At 41.5% G+C, this 25,911-nt stretch overlaps 3 protein-coding genes across 5 annotated transcripts; 2 read left to right on the top strand and 1 right to left on the bottom strand.

The window, feature by feature from the left end:
* Positions 1-2,807: 2,807 nt before the first annotated feature.
* Positions 2,808-4,679, bottom strand: LOC6585393 (stress response protein nst1). The gene is made up of 2 exons (XM_044007428.1): positions 4,107-4,679; positions 2,808-4,043 (listed from the first exon to the last, which is right to left on the bottom strand). The coding sequence occupies exons 1-2, from the start codon at positions 4,533-4,535 to the stop codon at positions 2,826-2,828; spliced, it is 1,647 nt and encodes a 548-aa protein (XP_043863363.1). The 5' UTR covers positions 4,536-4,679; the 3' UTR covers positions 2,808-2,825.
* Positions 4,680-8,879: 4,200 nt separating this feature from the next.
* Positions 8,880-15,829, top strand: LOC6585394 (transmembrane protein 132E). Its single transcript, XM_002010990.4, has 13 exons — positions 8,880-9,734; positions 9,858-10,162; positions 10,274-11,476; positions 11,542-11,747; positions 12,003-12,162; positions 12,230-12,630; positions 12,692-13,062; positions 13,123-13,566; positions 13,639-13,777; positions 13,836-13,947; positions 14,016-14,568; positions 14,631-14,908; positions 14,984-15,829. The coding sequence occupies exons 1-13, from the start codon at positions 9,686-9,688 to the stop codon at positions 14,996-14,998; spliced, it is 4,236 nt and encodes a 1,411-aa protein (XP_002011026.2). The 5' UTR covers positions 8,880-9,685; the 3' UTR covers positions 14,999-15,829.
* Positions 15,830-21,802: 5,973 nt separating this feature from the next.
* Positions 21,803-25,884, top strand: LOC6585395. Of its 3 annotated transcripts, none has more exons than XM_032732842.2 (6): positions 21,803-22,108; positions 22,743-22,942; positions 23,904-23,921; positions 24,156-24,351; positions 24,518-24,746; positions 25,550-25,884. In XM_032732842.2, exons 1-6 carry the CDS (start codon positions 21,925-21,927, stop codon positions 25,665-25,667), a joined length of 945 nt encoding a protein of 314 aa, XP_032588733.1. In that variant the 5' UTR covers positions 21,803-21,924; the 3' UTR covers positions 25,668-25,884. The 3 variants fall into 3 exon arrangements, with proteins under 3 accessions (XP_032588733.1, XP_032588732.2, XP_015016373.2); XM_032732841.2 differs by having other exon boundaries at positions 24,156-24,411; XM_015160887.3 differs by lacking the exon at positions 23,904-23,921 and having other exon boundaries at positions 21,804-22,108; positions 24,156-24,411.
* The last annotated feature ends 27 nt before the right edge of the window (positions 25,885-25,911 follow it).

Here is a 25,911-nt window from a genome sequence, read left to right as displayed (position 1 = left end):
CCACTAGCAAAAGTTACGAATCATCGCACGGTATCAATAACTAAACTCCGTAGCCCCTCGACCCACCGCGTTTACCATGCCAACATGAGCTCCCCATAAGCCACCCTAGTTATATATATATTTGCGCATAACACCAGAGCGTGAGAAAAGCAAAGTGAAATAAAAAAGAGAAAAAATTTGATGTTGCGCACTCGGTGTCCGGTTTCCCATGAGTAAGATGAATATTTTAGTATTAAATCTATAAAAACTGAAATTCTATGTACATATATAGAGCTAAGGGAATGAAAGAAATGGCATATAAGGATAAATATTGTCTAAGCCACTTAATTATTAATTAGGGCTTTTAAGTTTTAAGCTACAGATGGTAAGTTGTTACATTGTTTGATTGATTGAATGACTGATTGCTTGATTGCTGCAGTTTAATCGAGTCGAAATCGAAGCTAAACGCTTTTCAAGCGCCTGACACACATATAAGTATCTATAGAATTGGTTGTAGCTGACTGATTGATATGATTGATTGATAGACTGATCAGCTTATGGAATATCTATGTGTAGAAAGGATGTAAAAATCCATCATGAGGATGGAGAGAGATAAAGAATAAATAGACATGGATGTAGATATCTTATCCCTTCCCTTCATTTTATAGATCCGTCTCTAAGTATCTGTATATTCCACCTATATCTATAAATATAACTATCTATATAGGTTTCTTGCCCTCTATTTTGAGGCTGTGGATATAAAAATCCATAATGAAGATGGAGAGAGATAATGAATGAATAGACGGATATGGATAAGGCTTTGGAAATGACTATAGACATGGATATAGATATATAAGATCATAATCATCTCTTATTCCATCCCTTGCCTTTATAGCTCCATCTCTAAGTATCTGTATATTCATATAAAGTTATATAGATTTCCACCTTTATCTATAGATATAACTATTTATAGAGGTTTCTTGCCCTCTATTTTTCGGCTGCTGTCTAGAATTCTGGCATTCGCCATCAACATTTTTATTACCCTAGCTAACCTGACTCTAAGCCCACCCATTTGCGTCCACCCAGCCCCCGCCTCTTTCCAGCTGGTTGCAAACCTGATTCTCCATTATCCCTTCCCTCCACTCTCCACATTCCTTTCTGCACACACATATATTTCCTTCCCGTACTTCTTCTATTTTGTTGTGCTTTTTGTTTGCTGTTTGGGCTGCGCTTAACCCGCCCTCTACATAGCCTCCCCATTTGCTCCCACCTCCTGTCTCCTGCTGGCTGTCGCCTGTGCTCTTTTGTGTCCTTTGTGCGCACGCTTTTTATTTATTCAGCAAACAGCTAAAACAACATAAAAAACAAAAAACAAAAAAAAAACAACAACAACAGAAAAACTAAAACAACAACATTAACCGAAAATGGGCGGAAGCCAAACTAAATGCACCCAACCAAGCGCGCGCCTCTCTCTCTCCATGTGTGTGTGTGTAGGTGTGTCTACCTGTACTTGTGTGTGTGTGTGTGTGTGTGTGCGGGCTGAGTATCTTGTAGATACTTTTTGCCAACCTCACGAATCGTACAGCTGCTGCCTGCCTGGCTGCTGCTGCTGCTGCTGCTGGACATATCGATCCACTCTAAGCACACACACTCATAAACACACACACACACACACGCACACAGTGGTACAGAAGCGTTCAAAAAGCTCTACCTAGCTGCACTTACTTTTCTATTTCCAAAAAACCTGCAAAGTATGCAATACAAAAATTAAACAAAAATAGAAATTTGATGACAATAAGAAAAAAAAAAAAAAAAAAAAAAAAAAAAAAAAAATAAGAAAGCTGAAGATAATAATGGAAAAAGATATACATATTTAAAGATGTATTCATATGTAAAGATAAATGTAGTATATTATGGAGTATAATAGTTGCAATAGTATTGTATGCATGTATATGTATACGCATATATTATATAGCAGTATTTCACAGAATATATGTAGAATATAGTAGTATATAGTAATAGTAATATATATAGTATATTGGGCTGCTTTAGTATAGTTATATTATTGCTAAAAAGTTATAAAATGTAGAATATATGATAAAAAAATACATAATGCACATTTACATATTTAACACACATCTTTAACCACTGTGCGTGGTTTGGCTGCGCTGCGCCGCGCTGTGCTGTGGGTGTTTGGGAGGCGCACAGAGCTAACGGAAATGCCGCAGCGTCAAGCAGCAAATGTTCCCATCGCTGACATTTTAAATTGCGCTTGCTGGCGCCATCTGGCAACGGAAATCATAAACTAGCGCTACTCAAACCAAACTCCATCTCGCTCGCACTAGCTGCACTTTGCTGTCTGTTGCGCTGCGCCTAACTGCGTCTCCACTGCCCACTTCTTCGCCCTCTCGAGCTATCTCTCTTACTCTCCCTCTCTCTCTCTCTCTCTCTCTCTATCGTTCGGTTCAATTTTCAGCCTTGCGCTGGCCACGTCACGCGCCGAATAGCGGATTCATGTTACAGTTAGAATCGGGTAGCAGGCTCTTGCATGGAACGGGGTCGGGGACAGGGACGGAGCGAGGACGAGCAGAGCAAGGCGCAGGTGTCGCACATTTTAGATGAGTTTTTGACCACAGAAAATAATCGATAATGAAATTTTTACCGATTATTAATAATTTCTACAAGTGTCGTAACACCACAAGATTTAATTGAGCGAATTAAAAACGTAAAAAAAATACATATTTGAATTACAAAAAATTGTTGGTTTAAATAAATAAATACTTAAATGTCGAAGAAAAAAAAAAGGCATTTAAAATTAATTTCGTCGATTTAGGTTTCGCCTTGTTTTAGGCGGTAAATTTCAGATTCGTGCGCTTGCGATTGCCGAATTCACCGTTTCGCCGTGGCGATTGCTCTGCCAGCTGTGGCTGCTGCGCTGCGCTGCGTCCCAGCAGATTCCAGAATGGACGCGGCGTCGTCGTCGTCGTCGTCGTCACCGGATCCTTGTTGATGTAGATGCAATTGACGATCGGCTCGTCGCCAAAGTATTGCTGGCGATAGCCGCCGCCGATGCCATTTTGTTGGCGAATCTTGTTGCGGCGACGACGCTGGCGCTGCAGCTGCTGGCGGCGACGCTTCTGCTGCTGTCGGCGGCGACGCTGCGCCTCCGTCAGCTGTGGACGACGGCGTCTATAGCCGCCCATCGAGCCATAGCTGTAGCTGGCACTGGAACTGGAGCTGGAGCTGGGTCGGCGGCGTCTGTTGCCCACGCTGCTTGGCCTGCTCTTCTTCTTCTTCTTCTGCTTGGGCTTGGACTTGCGACGCTTAACGGGCGTGGAGGAGCCGCTGCCGCTGCCGCTGCTGCTGCTGCTGCTGCTATTGCCTATCGGCTTCTGCGCTGTCTGATCGACGCTGCTGACGCTGACGCTCTGCTGCAGCTGCTGTTGCTTGTTGCCCTGCTCTACGCCATTCATTGCCTGCAGTTCGTTAGCTGGGCGCTTCTTCTTCTTCTGCTGCGGCTTCCTGCGCTTCTGCTGCTGCTGCTTGCGACGCTTCTGCTTCTGTTGCTGCTGCTGCTTTCTCTTCTTCTTGTTCTCATTAACTGGTCGATTGGCCGGATTGACAACGGGCTGCACATCCTCATCATCGCCATCCGTGCTCCAAACGGCCGACGTGCTCACCGGGCTATCCTCGGTTATGAAGTGTTCGTATTCATCGTAGACGCCCAAGCCTTGATAATAGAAGCCATCGCTGTCGATATTATCCTCCTCGTCCTCGTCCTCCTCCTCGGCCGCCTCATCCCCACCCAGAAGCGGTGCGCCCGGCTGGTAGTAGGATGGCTGATTCAACGGCTTCAGCTCGAAGACCGCATGTGTATTGGGATTGACCTTGGGCGGCTCCTGCGACTCGACCACAACAATGCCCGCATCCCCGACCACATTGGCATGGGTCGCCGCATTGGCCACCACGCTGACGCCACCGGGCACCTTCTGTGTGAAGGCCACAAAGCTGTTCTGGCTTTGGCCTGGGAACTGTTTCTGTTGCACTGCATCCACCAGGAACGCCTGTGGCTTCAGCTGCTGCACCTGCTGAACCTGCTGCTCGCCATCGTCTTCAGCTAAGACCACCTCCTCGATCTCCAATTGCTGCTCATCACCATCGTCTTCGTCATCCTCCTCATCATCATCTTCGTCGTCCTCGTCCTCCGGTTGCTGCAGCTGCACCGCTGCCAGCGCCACATAGCGGCGTTTGTTCGAATCCTGCTCCTGCTGCAGCTTCAGTGGCTCCGTCCCTGCGTCCAAGCTCAGCTGCTGTGAGCTGACCGAGATGCTGGGCGCGCTCATCGAGCGACTCGAACGCTTCCGTCTGGTGACCACGCACTGCGATTTACTGCCCTGGCCATTCAGCTGCCGGCCCTGGATATAGAAGCGCTTCAGCTCGTACTCATCCCCGTTCTCGTCCACCTCGATCCTCGTCTCGCCGTTGACCTCTCGGCTGGCCAATGCCAGCCAGAGCACCGCAACAATCAAGGCCCACACGCAGCTGTGACTCCTCATGGTTCTCGACTAAACTGAGCTACGAGCGGTCGTAGCGACGGCTTATATTAGTTCGCTGCGGACGCAGACCTATTGACCCAAAGCTAATTGCCAAAATCTTCAACGATCTCTGATCTGCGATCTGAATTATTCATTAGCTTAGCCCTTTCCCCTCCCTTCACTCACCTATGTATGTTTGTTGTAGAATCTATTTAGCTACTTATTCATAGTTTGCTTTCTTCTAAGAACTCGTTTTCGCCCAAAAAATAGAAAAAAAAAATTGTTTTTCTCTATTTTTGACTAGTTGGGGTCAAAGATCAATCAACTATAACCCCCCTGGTACGACTGCCAAATTTGGCAGATGAAAGTTTTTAGTCAAAGGGCCCCTCGGCGAAATCCCAATCGACCTCTTGACATATGAGCACAACACAAAAAAAATCTCCGCTTGGAAATCATTTTAAGCATCGAAAGTTCGTAAAATTAATGATTCCATTTGTTAGGTAGCAAAGTGGGCTGGATGCGAAGGTTATCCCGGCGCCCAGAGCAGGGCGCTGCACTATTTCAATTTTGATATATAAAATATGTATTTTTGATATGAAAATAATTTAAATATTTACTATTCCAAATATCTCATCTTTATAGTCGGTATATGACTTAGTTCTAAATAGCTTCAGCCATATTCCCGTATTCCGTATTTCCATTGTCAAGCAGAGCTACATTGTACTAAATTACAAGGTTTTTAATCTTTAATACAAATCATTAAAAATAAAATCCCAAATATTATCATCTAACGTCAACAACGCATTAGGAGCTGAAGCAAAGTGAAATCCGCTCCTGTTCGAAATAATCGCACAGCGAATAAAAAGAAGAAAAGAAAGCGAATTTTGACCTATGACAGCAAATTGATATTCGAAATGCAAAAATTTCTAGTCAAAGCGACAAAGTAATCAATTTATAGCCACATACAAATACATATGTATTTCTAAATCGGAATCAGAAACTGTTTCTATTTGGTTTTTTTGTGTGGAGGCTGAACAAAAGGCCGACAGAAATAGCTTAGCAAAAGCGGGCAAAAAATGCGGCACCGCTTGAACTCACACGCACACATACCTTCGTGTCAGTGTGTATGTGTATGTGTATCTCGCTTCCCCCTTCTACTTTCAGCTGCTGCTAAGACTGTTTCGAGCTCCTTTCCTCCCGCTTTCATTCTAAGCATTTGCTTTGTGTGTGTGTGTGTGACACTCCTTTCTTAACAGTATCCCCTCTCCTTCTCCCCCTTACACTTTAGCATTTGCTGCGTGTGTGAGTCTATGAGAGACTACTCCCTGCCTCTCGCTCCCTCCGCTTGACCAATTGCTGTGTGAGAGTCAGTCAACTCCTTCTCCTCTCCACCTTCCACTTTAAGAATTTACTGTGTGTGTATGAGTGACTGCTCTCTTTGCGCTGCTCTCTCCTGCAGTCCACCTTAGCTTATGCTATGTGGATTTGTGTGGTTCTCCTCAGCCCGCGCCCTGCTCCAGCATTTGCTGTCCACTCTTTTGCATGCTAATTATATATCATAAATTTCTACACACACACAGCGAGAGAGAGAGAGAGAGATAGAAAAAGAATAGCACAATCAAAAAATAGCCAAAGATATGTAGTTGGCACGGGATGCCGCATGGCAAGGCGCAAAAGAGGGAGAAGATAGTGAATGGAGGCAGGGAGGCGGTTTATCAAGAAACTGAACAAAAGATCAATTGACAGAGAGAAATGTTTTGCGGCAGCTGCGCGCAACACTTGAATAATAATAATGTAACAAATATAAAAAGAGGCCATTAAATTACAAACATCTTCAACGGCCAACAAACAGTAGCAACAACAACAATAACCAGCAACGGCAACAGCTTCTATTGGCCTCCAAAACTGATTTGGTATGGAGAAGGTGTCGCCGCGATCGTCATTCAAGAGGGAACCCAACTCCAAGCAGCAGCAACAGCAGCAGCAACAGCAACAGCAACAGCAGCAGTCAAGTGCGATGCGCGTGCAGACATGCAACAAATACAACAACAAATACAAGCGACAACCACGCTGCCCGTCAATTTGTGACGATCGTATCTCTTTAATGTGAATGTAAGTAGAAGTGGGCGAGAGAGAGAGAGAGAGCGAGAAAGAGATAGTGTGTGTGTAACGGCCGGCAAACTAAAGCTGCGCTTGTATCGTGACACGATGGCACGAAACAAATATACATACATACATATATTAAAATTCCCTTCTATATAGAGCTCTGGCAGTAAACCACATTTAAATGGTGTATTATGCCTTTATATTTTATATGTTTACACATACAAAATCTAAATTCACTTCTCAAATACATCCTTTACCTACAATTTCCATGGCTCCTTCCATTTGCAGCTTGTGCTCGTGCTGCAAGCAACAAAACTTTCAGCACGTGCTCATCCCTAGCAACGGCAAAGCGTAGGCTTGAGCAAAAGGTCACATGCTTACACTTACACACCTATAGACTATGTTCGACTCTTTTGCGTGTGTGCGTGTGTCAACACACTGATTCAAATTTATATACAAAATGCATTTGCAATGTACACACTGTTACCCTTATCGATCGAAATCGATTCAGTGCAGTGCTGCAAAGCTATCAAAAAATCGCCTGCATCAAATATTAGGGAATTGAACGCGGTGAAGAACGAGGCAAAGCAAAAAATCTCAAATTAAATTTCATTAATAATATCAAAAGATACAAACGAAGCTGGAGGCTGGTCGCAAAAAAAAACATAAAAGTGTCAAATGCGAGCTCGAGATATTTATTTACTTATTTTTTGTGTGTGTGTTTTTTTTTTTCATTATTGTTGTCTTTGTTATTGTGTTCGCTTATGCTAACTACTTTCGCATAGCGGGCACCAACGGAATTTTTAATTAATTCATGCCCTATACTTTTGTGTATGTAAACACGTGCGTGCGTATATATATGTGCGTGTGTGTATGTGCGTATATACATATGTATGTATGTGTATGTGCACATTTTGTATTTAGTCACAAATCAATACTAACTGCTAGTCAACGCGGGGCAGCAAATGAAAAGAAGCTGAAGCTGTAGAAGAATAAATGAGAGGCTTAAGAAACAAGCTGAAAAAAAGCTATAACGACTTTTATTAACAAGTAACTATTTTTATTTAATTTTGTTTTTTTTTTTTTTTTTTTTTTTTTTTGCCCTTTTGTTTGAGTTGTTATTTTTAGATGCATTATATATTATATTATTATTCAACTGATACATAATATAATATAATAAATACAAATCAGCACAAATCCGATTACATCCATATAAAACTAAAACTGTCAACACTGTCGCTGTCGCCGTCTCAGTCGTCGTCGTCGCTGCTGCTGCAGAGTTTTGTTTGTGCCAAAGTTTTTTTCATGATTATATGCATGTTTTTTGCTGGGAGTGGAATGTGTGGCATGTGGTATGCGGCACGCAACGGTAATCAGAGGCCAATATGGCTGAAACAGCGACACAACAACAACAACGACAACTGCAGGCAACAAGTTTCATTTTATGCAGCAAGAAATCAATGCTACGGCACCCAATCAGAATGCAACTACACACACACACGCACCCACACATACAGCAATGCACATGCACTTGCATTGGGATGCTGCTGCACTGTCTGCCAGCTCGCTCGCACACACGCACGCAATTGGCCTCCATCACCCAGCAAAATGGCGGATCATGCACAGTGCACATAAATTTGAAGTTCGCTGGGACATTTTGTTGTTATTGTTGCTGTCCCAGAAATTGTCTCGGCTGCTGGCAGCCATCGAATATACAGTTATATTGTAAATATGTGCAATAATTCGCACTTGCAAATGCAATGCGACCCAACATTAATATGCTCAACGCGTTGATTTAATTTATTTGATTATTTGGCTGCCGTGCAGTCCAATCAGCAGCACATCTGCAAACCGTTACACGCTGCAACTTCGGAACTGGGGGAACAATCCCCCAAAAAAAACCCTAATTTACATAAAAATGATTTACTCTCATGGCCAATTAATGACATGCTTTAAAAATATATACGAGTATATGTATATAATATTATTAGCTGGGTCTTATCGGTTATATATAAAATAATATAAGAAAACTTTTAAATTACACAAAATTTTCAGATTCTCGCGCCAAACTCCCTTTCGGATATGATAGCGCCATCTACATGTCAATATCAAAAGTAAATATTTACTTGGCGGGCTGTCATTCGATTTGTTTGAATTTGAGGACCTTTGGTTCACGTAATCGAGCGAGATATCGATGCACATGTGCCATATATCGTAAGCAAATATTATGACGATATGTATGCCATATCGATATATTACCATCCCTAGTCCAACGAAGTATTGGGGTGTTTGGAAATGTTCGATATTTGCGTAGAAATTTTCAAAGTAAAACGAAAAACAATGCATTAAAGTTGCAATTAATTACTGCTAAAGGAGTGGTCAACATACATTGCAATCGTGTATCCAAAACGCAACAAACGCATTCGCATTAGGTGACGCCAGTGTTAAACTGTGTGTGCGTGTATATCCAAACCAAAGAAAATTGAAAGAAAAAGCAAGACCCAGCGCAGAAGATGTGTCTATACTACGGCCTAAATGAATGAAATGTGAAGTGTGTGTGTATATGTAGGCGAAGGCGATACCAGCTAACTGTGCATGTGTGCATGCGTGCGTGTGTATGTGTGTGCAATAGTATGTGTATGCGTATTCGCCTAACGCTCGCATCTGTGTGCGTGTGCTTGTGTGCTGCACACTGAAAGAATCAATAAAGGATGTGCTGTGGATTTTTGCAGCAGCAGAACCAGAAGCAGGAGCAGGACCAACGAAAGCCAACAAAAACCAAATAAAAAAACCAACGACAACAAAAACAAAGGACCGCAGCAAAGAATAAATTATAACATTTAATTTTTTTGCGATAGTTTTGAACACAGTAAAACTTGTAACGGTAAATGTTGCAAAAAGAAAATTTGATAACTGTAATATGTGTGGCTATTGTGAATAGTGAATTGTAAAGCGAAAAAAGAAGTGCGCAAGAGTGCGTGTGCGAAAAGGAAATTAAGAAAATTAACAAAATTAAAGAAAATCGAAATTAAACTTCAGTCAATCAATCAATCAATCAGCGCAACATGAAGTGCTGCGTAATAATTACGACGCTAATGCTGCTGTCCATTGCACGTAAGTGTTGCAAAACTCATTAGAACACAAATATCTATGCATATCTGTATGTGTGCGTGTGGGTGTGGGTGGGTGGGGCATTGATTGATTGATTGATTGATCGAATAATTGGTCTATTTGCAGGGCACATTGGCACTGTCGAGGTGCATTTCGAAGCACCTGACAGCGGTTTCTTCCTGAAGCACGCTCGTCAACCACCTGTGACGCCGGAGATTGCCAACATCCAAACCTCCTCCTCGGTGCCGCCCCTGAAGTCACGCCCCTCCTATGATTCCGTCTTATCCCTAGATCGCTTTACCGTCGTGGAGACCACACAACCCGTCTCTATACGTGCCAGCTACGGCCCGTTCTCGACCAAGCAAACGGTGCCCGCTCGCTACATTGTGCCGGACACCATGGAAACCAATCAAGCGGGCGACTATGTGAACGTAAGCCGCCATTGAGTACTGAAGTGTAATTTCGTTTGCTTAACCCGCATCCATCTTTCCCTCTCTCTTTCTCTCTCTCTCTCTCTCTCTGTCTCTCTTTCACTAACTTAGAATTCGACGGCCACACTGCTGGAGTTGCAGCAGCCGAACATGCATCTGGACATCTCGGCGCACTTGGTGCGCGCTAGTGTCTCGCAGGATTCGCCAGTGCTGCGTGTCCTCTTCCATGCTGGCGCCGATCCAGGCGGTCATTTGCAGCGACAGAAGGTCTGCGTGCTGCTCCACGTAGCCATGCCCAATGAGCAACCTTTGAAGGGACGTTGCATGCCCGAGGGCGAGGACGGCGTTTGTGTGGCCGAGGTGGTCATTCCACTGAACTGGTGGCCAGCTCTGCCAGCGCCTAGGCACAGTCGCGAGGGCAGCGGCAACAGCGGCGCGGACGGACAGCCACAATTGCCGCCCAAGGTGCCGCAGCGCTACGCTCAGGTTTCCTACAGCGTCTTCGAACCACCAGTGCGCAATCCGGAGCAATGTGAGCCGAAGGTCCAGATACAGCCGCTGACAACGTTTGCCCAGGTGCCGCTGCTGGCAGCCAAGACATCGTTCAAAGAGTTACGAGCGGATGATTCGGTTACGTTCCTGTTGCCCCAACATCCCCTGTATCCCATGTCCAAGTTGCACGTACCCGTCTTTCTGCATCAGTATGCGGATCAGGAGCAGCGCGTCGCTGCGTTTACAGTGCGCGCCCGAGTCAAGGCCGGGCTACGCATCTTGGGCGCCAGCGCCTCCAGCGACCAGTGGAGCATAAGCATTGAGAAGGAGAATCCCAAGCATACGACGGCGCGTGTCACAGCCTTCCGCAAGGAAGTCGACTCGTCCTCCTCATCCTCGGCCACATCCAGCATGGAGAACAGAGGCAGCTACAACAGCAGCGGCAGCAGCAACAGCAATGAAGTCTACGAGGTCTTCTCCTGGCTGCTCGAGGTCGCCGACGACTCCAACGACATTGTGGATGGCGGAAAGATCGTGTGGTCGGTCACCCATGTCTATGACACGCCTAAGGACAAGGATTCCGCCGAGCTGATTGCCACAGATGACACAAAGAAGCGCTTGATTGCCAAGCTGGAGATCAACAAGGATGACATTCAAGCAGTATTGCCCATGGCCAAGATCTGGGAGGTGATGAACACTGCGGTGCTCACTGGCCGCCAGGTGGCCCAGGCCATGAAGGTTTTCATTGTCTCGCAGGCGGGCAAAGTGGCTGATGTTACCCTGCAGAGCTCCTGTCATGCCGAGGACGAGAGCGTCATCAAGGTGAAGAGAGAGAGCGAGAGCGAATGAATGTATTCTCATTTTACGCTGTATTCCCATTTGCGTAGGTCTCCTCGTCGTGCAGCTCCGTTTATGTTGATGGGTCCGAGCAGCGCGGCTCATCCAATGCGTCGGTCATTGTTAAGTATGGTACCTATGTGGGCGTGGCCAAGTTCATTGTCTGGATGCCCGAATTTCCGCTTGAGGTTTACATAGCCGACTTTCGTCTATCCCAAATCAAGGGCTGGAAAGTAACCGATGACAGCCATTATCTGTAAGTGTGTAACGAGTAGACAACAGTTGGAAAGTAATGAAAGATTAGCGAGAATTGCGATAAAGCAACGACTCAAAAATGACCTCGAAAAACCTTACCATGAGCTTATATATAGCAAGTTCATCGTAAGAAGAATCGAGAATGAAATAGACCAATACAAATTAGCAGCAATTCAATATTCATAAGAAATAGCATTAAGCGATTCAGCGAGAAGCAACGCACAGCATAGTTTAATTGATTTTCCGATTTTCACAGCCACAACAAGCAGTCGAGGCGTCGCAAGAAGCGCTCGTATATGTGGAACCAGCACGGCACCAGCTACTACAACAATGTGGGCGGGGACAAGAGCATCTGTCGCGCACGCTACCAGCAGAGCCCTGTGGAGGTCTACGCCAAGTTTCTGGCCATCGATCAGGTGAGCAAGTGGACTCTCGATGCACCAAGCAAACTAATCTACATACGAGTCTCTGATCTCTGTACAGAACTCTGGGCGCACCAGCTACTTCATTTCACGTCGAACTGGACTGCGTGTGACGGATCTGGTGCAGCCGCTGCTGCGTGTTGCTGATCCAAAGATCGCCTCGCTGAAGGGTCGCATACTGCAGGGCAAGTCGATGGGTCGCACCGATGTCCAGGTGCTGTCGCCCATTACGGGCCGCGTGATTGGCACCAAGGAGATACGCGTTGGCAGCGACAAGGTGAGTCTCTCCCGTCTCATTGTGCGCGTCATCTCCGGACTACAGCTGACCATTACGCCGGAGAATGCCATCGAGAACGGCTATCTGGCAGAGACGTCCGTCACACACAAGCTGACGGCCCAGTATCAGGAGGGCTTGCTGGACATCGATCTGGAGTTCAACGATGGCTCAAAGACGCCGTTGCGGTAAGCGATCCATCAGCTTGAATTATGCGTGCAGATCTTTTCAATTGTTGGCTCTTTGCAGCGACATTGCTGTGGAGGATTACTTCCTGCTGGTGGAGAGTCTCGATACGGAAGTGGTGGCCTTTGCCCCCATGCTCGCCTCACATCATCCGCGCGTCATCGCCGTGGGCGAGGGCAATGGCAATCTGCTGCGCGTTACGCTCTTGCTCTCCGAGGAATGTCGCATGCGACGCGGCCCCGGTGGCTCCTCATCGAGCAGTTCCAAGCCGAACAAACCGAATGCGGCCCCATTAGCCAGCGCCCTGGCCTCCATCGAGGTGGACTTCAACAATGTGGACATTGTCAGCAAACAGGAATCGATACAGAACGACGGCACAGTGGGACGCGAGCGCAAGAACTATCGCAACACGGGAGACTTGGCTGACATTATAGGTAAGCGCATTCATCCATTCAGCTACTCAGCTCGTTTTACTAACGATCTGCTCTGACCAGTTGGCATTCCGCTGCGCGACTCCAGCCAACAGTACGAGCCGACGGTGCAGGCGCGTCAGCACCGGGCGAGCATTCAGGCAGTGCACAAGTCGCACTACGGCAATCGAGGCGGCTTGGGCAGTGGCAACATGTCCTCCATGGAGCTGGGCATGTATGTGCTCCTGACAGCCTTCTGCTTTGCCATTATTGTGTTTGTCATCTCGTGCGTGGTTTATGCATCGAAATTCCGGCCAGCCATGATTGAATCTGGTCTCGATCCGCTCAGCTCCGGCAATGGCAATGGCAACGCTGGCGGTTTCCGTGACGTACGCCTCAAGGAGTCCACCACCAATGCCCACGACTGGGTCTGGCTGGGACGCTCCACCATCGATAGGCAGTCGGTGGCATTGAACGACAGCAACACTCCGCAACCACAGCCGCAGCAGCAACATGTGAATGCCCGCGGTAAGCTTCAACCCGCTGCACATAATCCCCTCCAGAAATAATGGTATTAAAACGGGCTATTCTGCCTTTTAGACTCTCGCATGCGCATCACCAGCAATCCGATTATCAACTACGACAATGGACGGCGCGTCAGCTCCTTTGACCAGCCGCAGCCCAAGCTGCAAACGCACATTGTGCCCGCCTCCAATCTCAACAAGATTCATGCCGAACAGTAGGTGCACCCATGCCACATCTTTGAATGCAACTAACCAGCTTTGGTCTCTCTTTAGCTATCTGTCCAATGACCGGAAGGACGCTGCCCTGGACTACAAGCCCCCAGTGCCGCCGCACCGCAATGTGGGCACACGCGCCATGTTGCCGCCACAGGCAGCACCCGTTAAGGTAGAGTCTGAGAGAAGCTGGAACATCTTGATAGCTAGTATTAATTGATTGTCTTTTATATAATGCAGGACAAGGAGTTGATTAACAAGCGACACAGTCAGCTCTACAAACGCGAGCATTTGCAAAACAACGAGAACAACAATGCGACGCAGCAACAGCCGCATTTGGCGCTGCAACAGCAACAACAACAACAACATCAGCCGCCGCAGCCACAGCCGGAACGTCAGCCAACGCATCAGCATCACCCGGAACGTCAGCATCAGCGCAGCCACAGTCATAGCCACAATTTTATCCAAGAGCCAGCGCTCAGAGCCGCACACTTGAAACTCAAACAGCATCAGCAAATGCAACAGCAGCAGCAACAGCAACAGCAACAACAGCAACAGCAGCAGCAGCAACAACAACACGAGGAGTTGCACAATGCTGAGAAGCTAGTGGAGTACACAAATCCGCATCAGAAGAATGCATTTCAATTCGATTCGCTAACACCAAAGAGAGTAACCAAATCAGCAAATGCTGGACCAGCTTCAGCAGCAGCAGCAGCATCAGCATCAGCCGCCGTACCAACAGCACCAACAGTTGCAGGCAACAAAATATCGCCAGCTGTAATACAAATCAAGGGTAGGTCAATTATAGATATCATATATAGAACAAATTGTAATCAAGATTCCCTTGCTCTTCAGAGAATCACAACCACAGCATTTTGAGCACTGTTGCGGATGCGGCCAATTCGAATGCCACTGATGAGATTGTCCGGCTGCCGACATCGTCCGGTCACACGGTCACGCCCGTTAGCAGTGAGCCAACAACAAAATCGTCGCGGGTCAAACGGGCCACAGTTGTTGGCAATCCGATGTTCTCGTCCGCCGTGGATGATACGCTGGCACCGGGCGAACGTTTGGGTCTCGATGATCTCGACATGGACTACGAGCAGATCATGCACTATTTCGACAACCTAAAGGTCCGTCTCCAAAGATTCTTCTCCTTATTATATGATAGATATATGCATAAATTTGTATTGATTGATTGATTGCAGGAGTCAAATGCCTGAGTACAGGAGATCATTGCTAAAATTCGCGAGATATTGTCAACATTTCAACAACGATATCAGAATGTCGTTACACCCCTACCAACGCCCACGCGAAAGCAGATCCAAATGCTCGACGAGCTCGTCGCCGTTGGAGTCGATGTTGGAATTGGAGTTGAAAAGAAAGCAGAAGCAGGAGAAGCAGCAACGGGTTTGCCGCCAGAGCCATGTCTGCAAAATTTTCAAATTCCAAGCAAATGCAACTAAAGGGTAACTAATACACACATACACACACAAATACATAAACACATACACACAACATATAACCGCAATTCTAGCAATCCAAAACTTAAAGAATACTCACAGCATAAAAATGAAATCCAGAGTTAAATGCGACGCTGAAAACAAGAAAAATATTTATTGCCTAGGCTAAGTTCATAACATATAAAGCATATACATAGATATATATATATATGTGTATATATATATGAGTATGTATATGTATATACATATATCGTGCATAATTGATGTTCATATGTCGTAACAGCTACTCAAATGTCTCCTAGTCCTCATCCTGGAACACTTCCTTGCCAGCACAAGTGGGCAAACGTTTGTTAATCGAATACGTCTAGAATTAAGAATATATATAGGCATATATATATGTATGTATATGTAAAAGAGAGCATCAAAGCATAGCTTATTCAAATTGCTTCCCAAATCTTCTTGCTTAGGCGCTTGCAATCATCCCAACTATATATATAAAACAAATCAATATATATATATATGAAACTTAAAACTTAATCTAGTAGCAACAATTGTGCCCTCAGTGGGTGTATTTGACTGTGTGTGTGTGTGTGTGTGTGTGACAGAGTAAACAACACACACACACACACACACACACATATTTTGTACGAGATCTCGGCCATATATGCATATCTCTTATTAGAACTATGAAATGAAATCAACATTTATGCTGAAATTTTTGCATTTGTTAACTGTAACTCCGTTTATTTTTCTTTTGCCGAACCTATTCACAAAACCAAAACCACTTGTGCTGAAAAAGCGACATCAACTAGTGCTGTATATATATATGTATATGCATATGCATATGTATATGTATATGTGTAAAACCAAGCATACTATCAATGTATTTAAAAATGGCAAGACAAGAAAACATCGCTTTATATAAACTCTATAAGTTGGCTGCTTTATGGCCCCAAATATTGCAATCATAATATTATTATATCATTATTATTATTATTATTATCATTATTATTATCATCATTATGATTATTATAAACCCTAAGAGAAAACTACACATAAATTATAATAATATTAACAAATAATATGCAAACACAAAAACAATTATGAAATTACCTAAACGAACTCGAAGAAAAGTATATAGACGCTTATGAGCTTTATTTGAACGATTGCATTAATGGACAAGCAAATAAAGTATGGAAAATGTGTAACCAAATATTATATGATATTACGGAGCGATTAAGCTTTACATATATACATATAATATAATATAATAATATGTATTATAATATATTATATGTATATATAATATATATATATAAAATTATTATTGTCATTATTCTGATTCATGTTTACTGATATATGTATGTATGTGCATATATATATATATACATACACATTGAGAAAGCAAACACATAAATCAATTAAAAAAAAAAAACAAAAACAATATATGTGCTGATGCAACTAAGGAGTTATCCAAATTTCGCTATGCATATATATATGCATATGTATATATATATGCCACTCACGCTCTATACGAATTGCAATCTTATATATGTGTGTATCTGTCTAACAAGCTAACTAAGCTCTGTTTCTTTTCATTTATATATATTTGACTTCTATATATCTATATAGAGATATAGCAACCCAGCAGCTAATTCATTCCATTAGCAAAAATGTTCATCATATATATTATATATATATACATATAACGATTATGTTTATTCTTTGTTTGTGTTTGTTTCTGTTGCCATTTTAATTTGTAGTTTTGGCATTTGTCAGGCATCTAAGTATTACATTTTGTTAGATCATTAACGCATTGTTTCATAATCATATGTTGTAAATTGTTCCGTCCAACAAAAAACAAAAAAAACAAAAAAAAAAAACAAAAAAAAAAGAAGAAAAAAAAACAAAAAAGATAACAAAGAATGAAAGCAAACATGTAAAGCACTTGCAAGTTTCTTTGTATAACAGCGGCCATAAATAACATGAAAACTAGAAACACGATTATGATTTGTATTATGAATTTGATTGTAAGACTCTGTAGTTCAATCAGCATCAATCAATTGCCATTATTCTTGCTTTGCAGTAGACGATCTCTAGATTTGTAGCACATATTGTAAATAAGACAATATCTATATTGTATTATCAAATTCAACTTTGTTAACTCTCACTCGCTCACTCATTCGTCCTCTCCCTTTCGAATCGAATTGAATTGTGTTGAACTGAACTACAGAGTGAAATATATATATATATATATACATACTTATATATGATATTTAAAATTCTTATATCACACACACACACATCACACACACTTATCGATGTTTTTGAATTTATTTTAAGTGTAACACTAATTTTGATCTATTTAAATTGTATAACTCGTAAACTCGTATCTCAAATTCTACACGAATAGACACGCAGACAGATCGCATTGCCTTGATAGCTTGCAGAGTCCCAGTGCTAGTGCTAGTGCCATATAAACGCAATCAATCATTAGTTGTAGAACGTGCATCGCATCATCAATCAATCATCAATCAATCAATCAACCATTTGGGGCATGCCTAGAGCTTAACACGAGCAAACGCTTGTTCTATCTCCCTCCAAACAAAAACAAAACAATTAAAATACAAATTACTATAGAATGCGTAGTTATATAGAAGATGATAAACCGATTGACTGACTGAGTGAACGTGAATTTGATTGATGGTAGGCAAAAATCGAGCAATGATTGATGATCAATTTACATTGATTGTACAACAAATTAGCAAATTATTAACGAAACCTACACACCTACAGCACACACACAAACACACACTCACATGCACACACAAACACACACCCGCACACAGGCTGCTTGTATGTGTGTGTATGTGTATCGATTCCAATGCAAAGACTTTATACATGTGTTTTTTTTTTTAACTTTAAATTAATTATTATTATTACTATTATTATTGATATATATGTATTTATAATAACGAATTATTATGATTGATGGCATGATTGACACGCATCGTACATCACGTTAAGACACTTATTTCGAATTTCTAGTCAGTTAGCAGCGTACAAATCGTTTTGTTACATCACTCACAAACATACACCTTGTATACATTATATATATATATACATATATATGTGTATATGTTTTTTTTACATATATATATATACACGATCCAATTATATTTTGCCATGCTTTTTACCAGGCCCAAAAACTAAATTAAATACAAAAACAAAACAAAAAAAAACCATACACAATCCTAAGGCTAAGCTATATATGAATGTATTTGTATGTATTATCAAAAAAAAAAAAAAAAAAAAATGAATATTACAAAGGTAAAATTTTCAAAATAAACAGATTGCACACAAAATTCAAAAATAAAAAAAAAAGTCAAAGAAAATTTCATTTTTGGTTCTCTTCGAGTCTCTTTCGTTTTAAGCTAAACTAAACAAAACAAAATGAACCATATTTATAATATAGTTAAAGCAAAAGAAAATTATATATATATATCTGCTATATATATATATATAGATATATAATGCAAATTCGCTTGGCACTAATATCTAAGAATTAGATAAAAACACTGATATAAAAAAATAAATTCCCAGCATTCACTCTCGCGCTCGCACAACTCTCACTCACTTTAGCTCCCTCACTCGGTCTCTCTAATCATTTATTGATAAACGATATATATCGCAATTCGTTAAGTATGTAAGTTCTATGAATGTCCCACCTGCTGTTCCACTTTCCCACACACACACACACATACCTTTTGATCGCCGCTTATTTTGCACCAGGCCTAAAAATTTTACAAAATTTTGCACAGAGAGAGAGAGAGAGAGTGGGAGAGCGAGATACAGGCAGAGTGAGAGTCAGAGAGAGAGAGACACAAGAGAGAAGTATAAGAGAGCCACCGCCGCATAATTGTTAACATTGTATCAGTTATAACGTAGTTGTTGTGTATCTATTGTATGTTTGTAAGTACTCCAAGAAAAAACAATGAAAACTCGATTAATCGCTAATCGATGTACGATTTATCGATAATTGCCACACATTCTTGCTGTTGCATTTGGAGTTCCCATGTGTTTCCCACTTGACAAAGCTAGTGTGATATATGATTTCACTTCATTTCTCTTTTAGTTCTTTTCCAACACTGTGCAAACAAATACATATATATCTTTATACATGCAGATAAGCCCTCAATCTACACACAAGGCTTACAATATATATATATAACAATATACATGACATATATGGGCATTATATATATATCATATAAAACGCTTTTACAACACTGTTTGTCACTTGCCTTTCGACGCTCTCAGTTCTCCTACAAGTATTGCCGATCCCTCCTAACCGATTCTTTGTACCTCTTCAACAATATATTTCTATATGCTTCTTCTTCTACTCTATTCCGTTATCTATGTAAACCGTTAAAAAATATACTAAATAAAGTAAAGGAAATGTCGAAAATTCAACAATTTAACTGGAAAACAAAGAAATTATAGTTGCCATGTAAAACACTTGAGTAGAGTCTATTATTATTATTATTATTATTATTAATATTATTACCATTATTATTATAATATTATAAGCGGAACACAATTTTGTTTAAACGAAACATTGAATTCGAAGCAAGCAACAAGACAAAGAGAAGCAGAAGCAAAAGAGAAGCAAACAGCAAACAAAAAAAAAAAAAAAAAAAAAAAAAAAAAGGAAAACAAATGAAAAACAAAAATATTATAAATATTCAAAAACTGAAATATTAATTTAAATAAAATAATTTATTAATAAACCACATATTATGAAATGACATAAAACTTGAATGTGTTTTTCTTTCAAAATGGCGGGGAATCGATTGACTGTTTGATTGAGTCGACTGATTGAACAAAGCGAAGAGCAAAGATTGTGATTGATAGATTGTTAGAGCTGCGAGTGTTGAAGTTATTGCTTCAGAATCAATATAATGATGTAAATATGTATATACATATATTGATTGATGATTGATGATCAACAGATTTACACAATCAATAAGGGCTTCAATGAAAGATTGATTGATTGATTGAGCTCAAGAACTAGATAGCTCCATTCCAGAGACTGCAATTGCCCATGATGAATACGGATCAGAGTTGTACACAAATCAGATATGTATATACATACATAGTATATATCTCTGCCTGCCCTAACTCACTTGCAAATGGAGTTCGACGATCGCAAGCGAAGCGTCTGTGTGGTTTTTCCTCTCGCTCTCAAATTGGATCGAGTGGTAAGCTGAGTTTGTTTCGACTTCGGTGCTATTTGGCTTGTAAATGTATCATATTGTGCGATTCCATGATAATTGGATTCGATCGCAGTTAATTGAGCTCTGTGAGGGAACATTTGTACGCTCCATATGCGAATAGTTCTATCGAAATTTTGCCAGTTGCCCTTATAAAGTCGTGTTCTTGAAATTTACGCAACATTTGGCGCTTCTTTTGACGCGTGATCTTGACAATTCTGACGATGGCGTCAACCTGCATCATTATATACAACTGCCACGCCCCCGTCGTTGCCTCGCCGAAGCCTCGCATTATCCGCACCCAAACCCACCCACCCACTCAGACAATCGCCGCGGCCCCCTCGAGTGGGCGAGGATCCATGTGGAACGTTACGTTTTTTAATAGCCTTTAACCTAATGGAATTTTAATAGAATCGGGTATATTGGCAGCGAGTATGGGGCAAGGTATGTGAGGGCGAGGTAGAGATATATGGCTATATGGATGACCTGAAGAGCGGGAGAGCTCCGATTCTGATTTACTGAGATCCAAATTAATTTTTGCTTTTAAAACTGAGTTGTAAATTGACTTCTTAACACTAACTTCTCTAACATACTCGAAACCCTTCAAAACTACAGAGCTCAAATTTGGTATGTGGATTCGTTGAAGAATTTCTGAGCTGCAAAGCATTTCCTTTTTTTTTTTTGCAGTTATCTCGGAACTTGATATCTAAACATAGCTCGAGAACTTTAGAGGCTAGAAAACTAAAAGTTGGTATATGTATTCTCGAAATCTAAATACGTTTAAGAATTATTCCATTTTATAGATAAATATGCTATAAGCTAGTTTAGAACTTGGTAATCTCTCTATAAGTCGAAGACTTTAGCTAGAGAGCAAAATTTCAGTACGTAGATTCAAGTAAGCTATGTACAATATAAGACTGATGTAGTTCATAGTACATAGTTCTCTGTGGAGTTTGATCAACGATAGTATCGTATTCTATTCTTATGGCAATCGTAATCGAGAACTGAACACATTTACATATCTAGGGTATCTGCCAGCCGGGCAGTCTCAGCTGGAGCGCTCTTACTTGTTTTAAAGTGCGTTTCACGTTTTAATTCCAATTGTAAGAACTTCCAATTTGAGCGATAGACCGACATTTTGCCACACCAAGATCTGGCTGTAACTGTGTGTGCGGATGTCTGCGGATGTCTGTCTGTGTGTCTGTCTTGACTTTCATTTCAGTTTCAGTTTCAGTTGTGTGTTGTGATGTGATGAGCCAACGAAGCGTATAAAAGCCTAGCGAAGATGCTTCAACGTTTCAGTTGCTTTCAAAAATTCGCGCGCTCCTCAAGTGAGATCCGATTTGAATTTTGTTTTATTTTTTTTTATTATTTGTTTGTTGGATTTATAATCGATTCACGCACGGAATTATAATGTCCTATCTCGGCAACGCATCGGACGTGGAGTGTGAAAAGAACGAGTTCCCCAGGCCCCGCCCCACGGGCATCGTCACCAAAATGGCCGCCCACAAACTGTCGTCGGAGCCGAAGTGGGCCGACAAAAGGGAGGATGATTCCGATTCCGAAGTCTCCTCGCCCGACAATTTCCTCACCAAAGGTGAACTAAGAACAACATTGACAAATGAGCACCGTTAGAAGTCGCAAATTTGGAAAAAGGATTTATATGCATATGATCATATATCATACATACATATATAGCCCATAAAGTGACTCCTATATGAACAATCTTGAGGCTTCAGAAGCCGTTTATACATGTGCATATCGTATAACAAGTATAATTTTCTCGAATACACTCTTATATAACTGTATAACTGTTCTATATGCTTCGTAAAAATAGTTTAAAGCCAAAGTTTTCATGTCTGACCGATCTCAAATCAAACCTAACCTCAAATTAACTGAGAGAACCGCATGATGTATCAAATTTCTATAGCATGCTCTGTCATATATACATAAATATCAATGCATGGCTTATTATCTAACTAAATCTTTTGAAAGATCGGAGTAAGCTCTCTCAATTCCCAATTCAAGCTGAAAGCTAACCTCAAATTCTGAATCTTTGCATTAGAAATACTGCATGGTTGTAGCTCCTAATACAATGCTCATATCCGCAGCCATATTCATATTCATATTTAGAACTATATTTACATCTATAACATCTATTTTCATATCAATACATCAATATTCATGCCCATATCAATAACGGTACTAACTGCATCGTAACTGCATTACAGGAGCATTTCTATTGACACCTTCGTATGAACTATCCATGGAACGAGCCGCATTGATATGCGAGAAGATGAGTTTCAAGGGTTGCTTCAGCTTGACCAAAACGGCAACTGGAATTCTATTTAAATTCTCACATCCAGATGATTATCAGGCGGTGTTCAAGAAGGGATTCCACAAGGTGACCGGAGCGCGCTTTTATCGGAAAGTAAGTGAAAGACCAAATACTCTTGCTTATGCTTACATATATAGAGATCATATGTATAATTATCTCTCTCTCTCACACACACACACAAACGCACACTCTCTCTCTCTCTCTCTCTCTCTCTCTCTCTCTCTCGCTCTGTGTATATCCCTGTCTTTTCATCTGTCTGCTTCTATTTCCTTGTAATCAAATGTAGCTGCCTATTTATTATTAGATATCATATTTGGAATATAAAATAAATCGCATTCACTCAATTTATGAAAGCGAAATAGTTCCTTATACAATATACACTCTATCTCCCTGACTCTCTCAAGAAAAAGAAAATTGTATGTATCATGAATATATATTATATATTATCTCCCTCGTAGTCTATCTCGTTCTATCTCTTTCTCGCTTGCTATCTCACTCTCTTGCTCACTCACTCTCTCTATCTCCTTACATCACATTTGCACTTGATCTTTATCTGTACCGCTCTGTCCCCTCTCTCTGTCTCTTTCTGTCTCACTGTTGCTATCTCGTCCTTTGCACTCACTCGCTCGCTCTCTCGCTCTCTCATTGTTAGTAAAGGTTAACTTATCATACGATATCATATATAGATGTCTCTCTCTCTCTCACTTTCTCCATATTCTACATTCTCCCTCTCTTTTATAAGTATTATAATTAGAGCTCATCCATAGAGCATCAACTCTCTCTATCTCTCTCGCTCTTTCATTGTTAACTTATCATTAGATATCATATATAGCTCTCTCTCTCTCTCTCTTACTTTCTCCATATTCTACATTCTCCCTCTCTACTTTCTCTCTCTCTCTTTCTCTCCCTCTCACGCACACACACTCTCTGTCACACACAATCTTTATCTCTCTCACTCACACACACACACTCTCTCTGACCCGCTCTCTCTCTCTCTTTCTCTCTCCTTCATTGAATTGTGAAATCTTTTGAAAATCTTTTAACATTTTTCCAGCAAACATTCTCGCGCAGCGTGAGTATTTCCTATTGGCAAAATCCATTGGCAAACCATATACATACATAGTAGTACATATATGTAACATATGCTCACACCTGTATATATTGTATGCATGTACATGCATACAGTAGATACATATATGTTCATAGATAGTAGAAATCAATTCTGCTCGCTTCAGCCGTAACACCTTTGTGTGCATCTGTGACCTTTGTTTCGTTTGTCAGTCTGTTGACCCTGTTTGCCTTGCAGATCGCCATTCCGTGTCGTCCGCGAAAGACGTTTACGCTCTATGTGCTGGATGTGCCGGAGGATCTGCCCGTGGAGGATATACGGCATGCCATGTACAAGTTCGACTCGGTGGTGGAGGTGGTGCGCCTCCACATCTATTCCAGCCCGGGTCTGGCCAGCGGCGGCTCCGCCAGCTCCAACCCGGACAAGGTTGAAGGTGAGCAGCTCACAGCCTCTCCGAGCCCGGGCCAAACTCTGCGCCGTGCGGCCATACGAAGTAATGTCCAAATGCCAATTGAACACACACCAACACACACACACTCACACACACACACACACACAGAGAGAAGAAGTTCATAAATTTGATTCCAAAACTCTTTCAGGCAGCAGCAGCGCCAAGAGCCTCGTCTCTGGCATTGTGGGCGAGGCCATTGAGAAGGCGGAGCGTCCGGAGCGCCGAGAGCTGCCGCCAGCTGTTATACGTATAACACTCGCCTCCATGGACGAGTACAACATTCTGCTCCAGAACGGACTCAACTTCTACGACGCCACATTCTTTCCCACCGAGGCCAACATCTCCCTAAAAGGCGCCAAGATTGATTACAAGAGGCGGTAAGACCTAAGCCCAACTAGCACGATCCTCACTCGCACATGATACACTGAAAAAAAACATGCAAAAAATAGCTAAATTTAATAATTATACCAAAAAATTCACAATTGAAACAGCTCAACTTTTATAATATATCTATATTTTTTATAAATTACTTTTAAAATATAAATTTGCTAATATCCCAAAAAAAAAATAAAATAAAATAATAATAATAATAATAATAATAATAACAATAAAAACAAGTTGATATTTTTTAGTTAACACTTAAATATATAAATAAAATATTTATTTTTAATTTATAAATAGCAACAGCAAAGATAATAATAATACGATTAACAATATCATTTTTTAATATAAAAAAAATCCAAATTTTTTTTTTTTTTTTTTTTTAATAAATGTTTTTTATTATAATAAGAAATAACAATTTGGCAAATAATTATTTTTAAATCAATTTAGAATCACTTTAAAAGTAAAACAAAAAAATTTTATATTTTGCATTTTAAAACTGAAGCAAACACTAAATATTTAATATACAGTTATGTCTTATTCTAAACTTTCAAGGATGAAAATGCCTAATATGTATATTTCATATCATTTTTATACACTTCATTTAATGACTACCAAAATTTGAAATCCATTAGCTGTAATTTTGCTCAGCATTTGCTCACAGCCTATCAACGGCCTCACTTCCATCCATCCATCTCACTCACTTTCGCTCCACTCCCACTCAGCCACACTCACACACAGCCACACAGCTTTGTCTATATTGCCTACTCGCTCTCACTCAGTGCCTTTTCATTGACAGCATGCTCGATGGCTCGATACCGGGGCGTGTGCGTGAGCTTTTGCCCGTGTTCGATGCAGCTGGCTTTTGCAAGCTGCCGGCGCCCACGAGCAAGCTAATTAAGCCGCCGAGGTCATAAGCGACGACGACGACGACGACGGCGACCCCAGATGTTCCGGCTAAATAAGCAGCCAGTCAGCAGAAGACCCCATGCCCGCCCCCACTAAACATTTGACGAAAGCAGCAAAGAAAACAAAAAACAACAAAAATAAACATTCTCGATTTGATTTTGAACGGATGCTTGGAAACGTTTCCGCTGCCAACCAACTACAATCTATAATAATTCCTCTTATGGACAAAAAAAAAAAAAACTATTTCTCATC

This window comes from Drosophila mojavensis, unplaced genomic scaffold (assembly GCF_018153725.1).
Source record: "Drosophila mojavensis isolate 15081-1352.22 unplaced genomic scaffold, ASM1815372v1 contig_136, whole genome shotgun sequence".
Classification (NCBI taxonomy): Eukaryota; Metazoa; Arthropoda; class Insecta; order Diptera; family Drosophilidae; genus Drosophila; species Drosophila mojavensis.
Note: the sequence above shows the minus strand (reverse complement) of the source record. Positions and strands in the feature narration are given on the sequence as shown.

Coding starts and splice junctions, on each gene's coding strand:
- LOC6585393 (XM_044007428.1), bottom strand. CDS start 4,535: ATGAGGAGTCACAGCTGCGTGTGGGCCTTGATTGTTGCGGTGCTCTGG. Junction 4,044..4,106: donor AGCAATTGGAGATCGAGGAG/GTGGTCTTAGCT, acceptor CTGAAGCCACAG/GCGTTCCTGGTGGATGCAGT.
- LOC6585394 (XM_002010990.4), top strand. CDS start 9,686: ATGAAGTGCTGCGTAATAATTACGACGCTAATGCTGCTGTCCATTGCA. Junction 11,477..11,541: donor AGGACGAGAGCGTCATCAAG/GTGAAGAGAGAG, acceptor CCATTTGCGTAG/GTCTCCTCGTCGTGCAGCTC. Junction 14,569..14,630: donor AGCTGTAATACAAATCAAGG/GTAGGTCAATTA, acceptor CTTGCTCTTCAG/AGAATCACAACCACAGCATT.
- LOC6585395 (XM_032732841.2), top strand. CDS start 21,925: ATGTCCTATCTCGGCAACGCATCGGACGTGGAGTGTGAAAAGAACGAG. Junction 24,412..24,517: donor GCGCCGTGCGGCCATACGAA/GTAATGTCCAAA, acceptor AAACTCTTTCAG/GCAGCAGCAGCGCCAAGAGC. Junction 24,747..25,549: donor AAGATTGATTACAAGAGGCG/GTAAGACCTAAG, acceptor TTTCATTGACAG/CATGCTCGATGGCTCGATAC.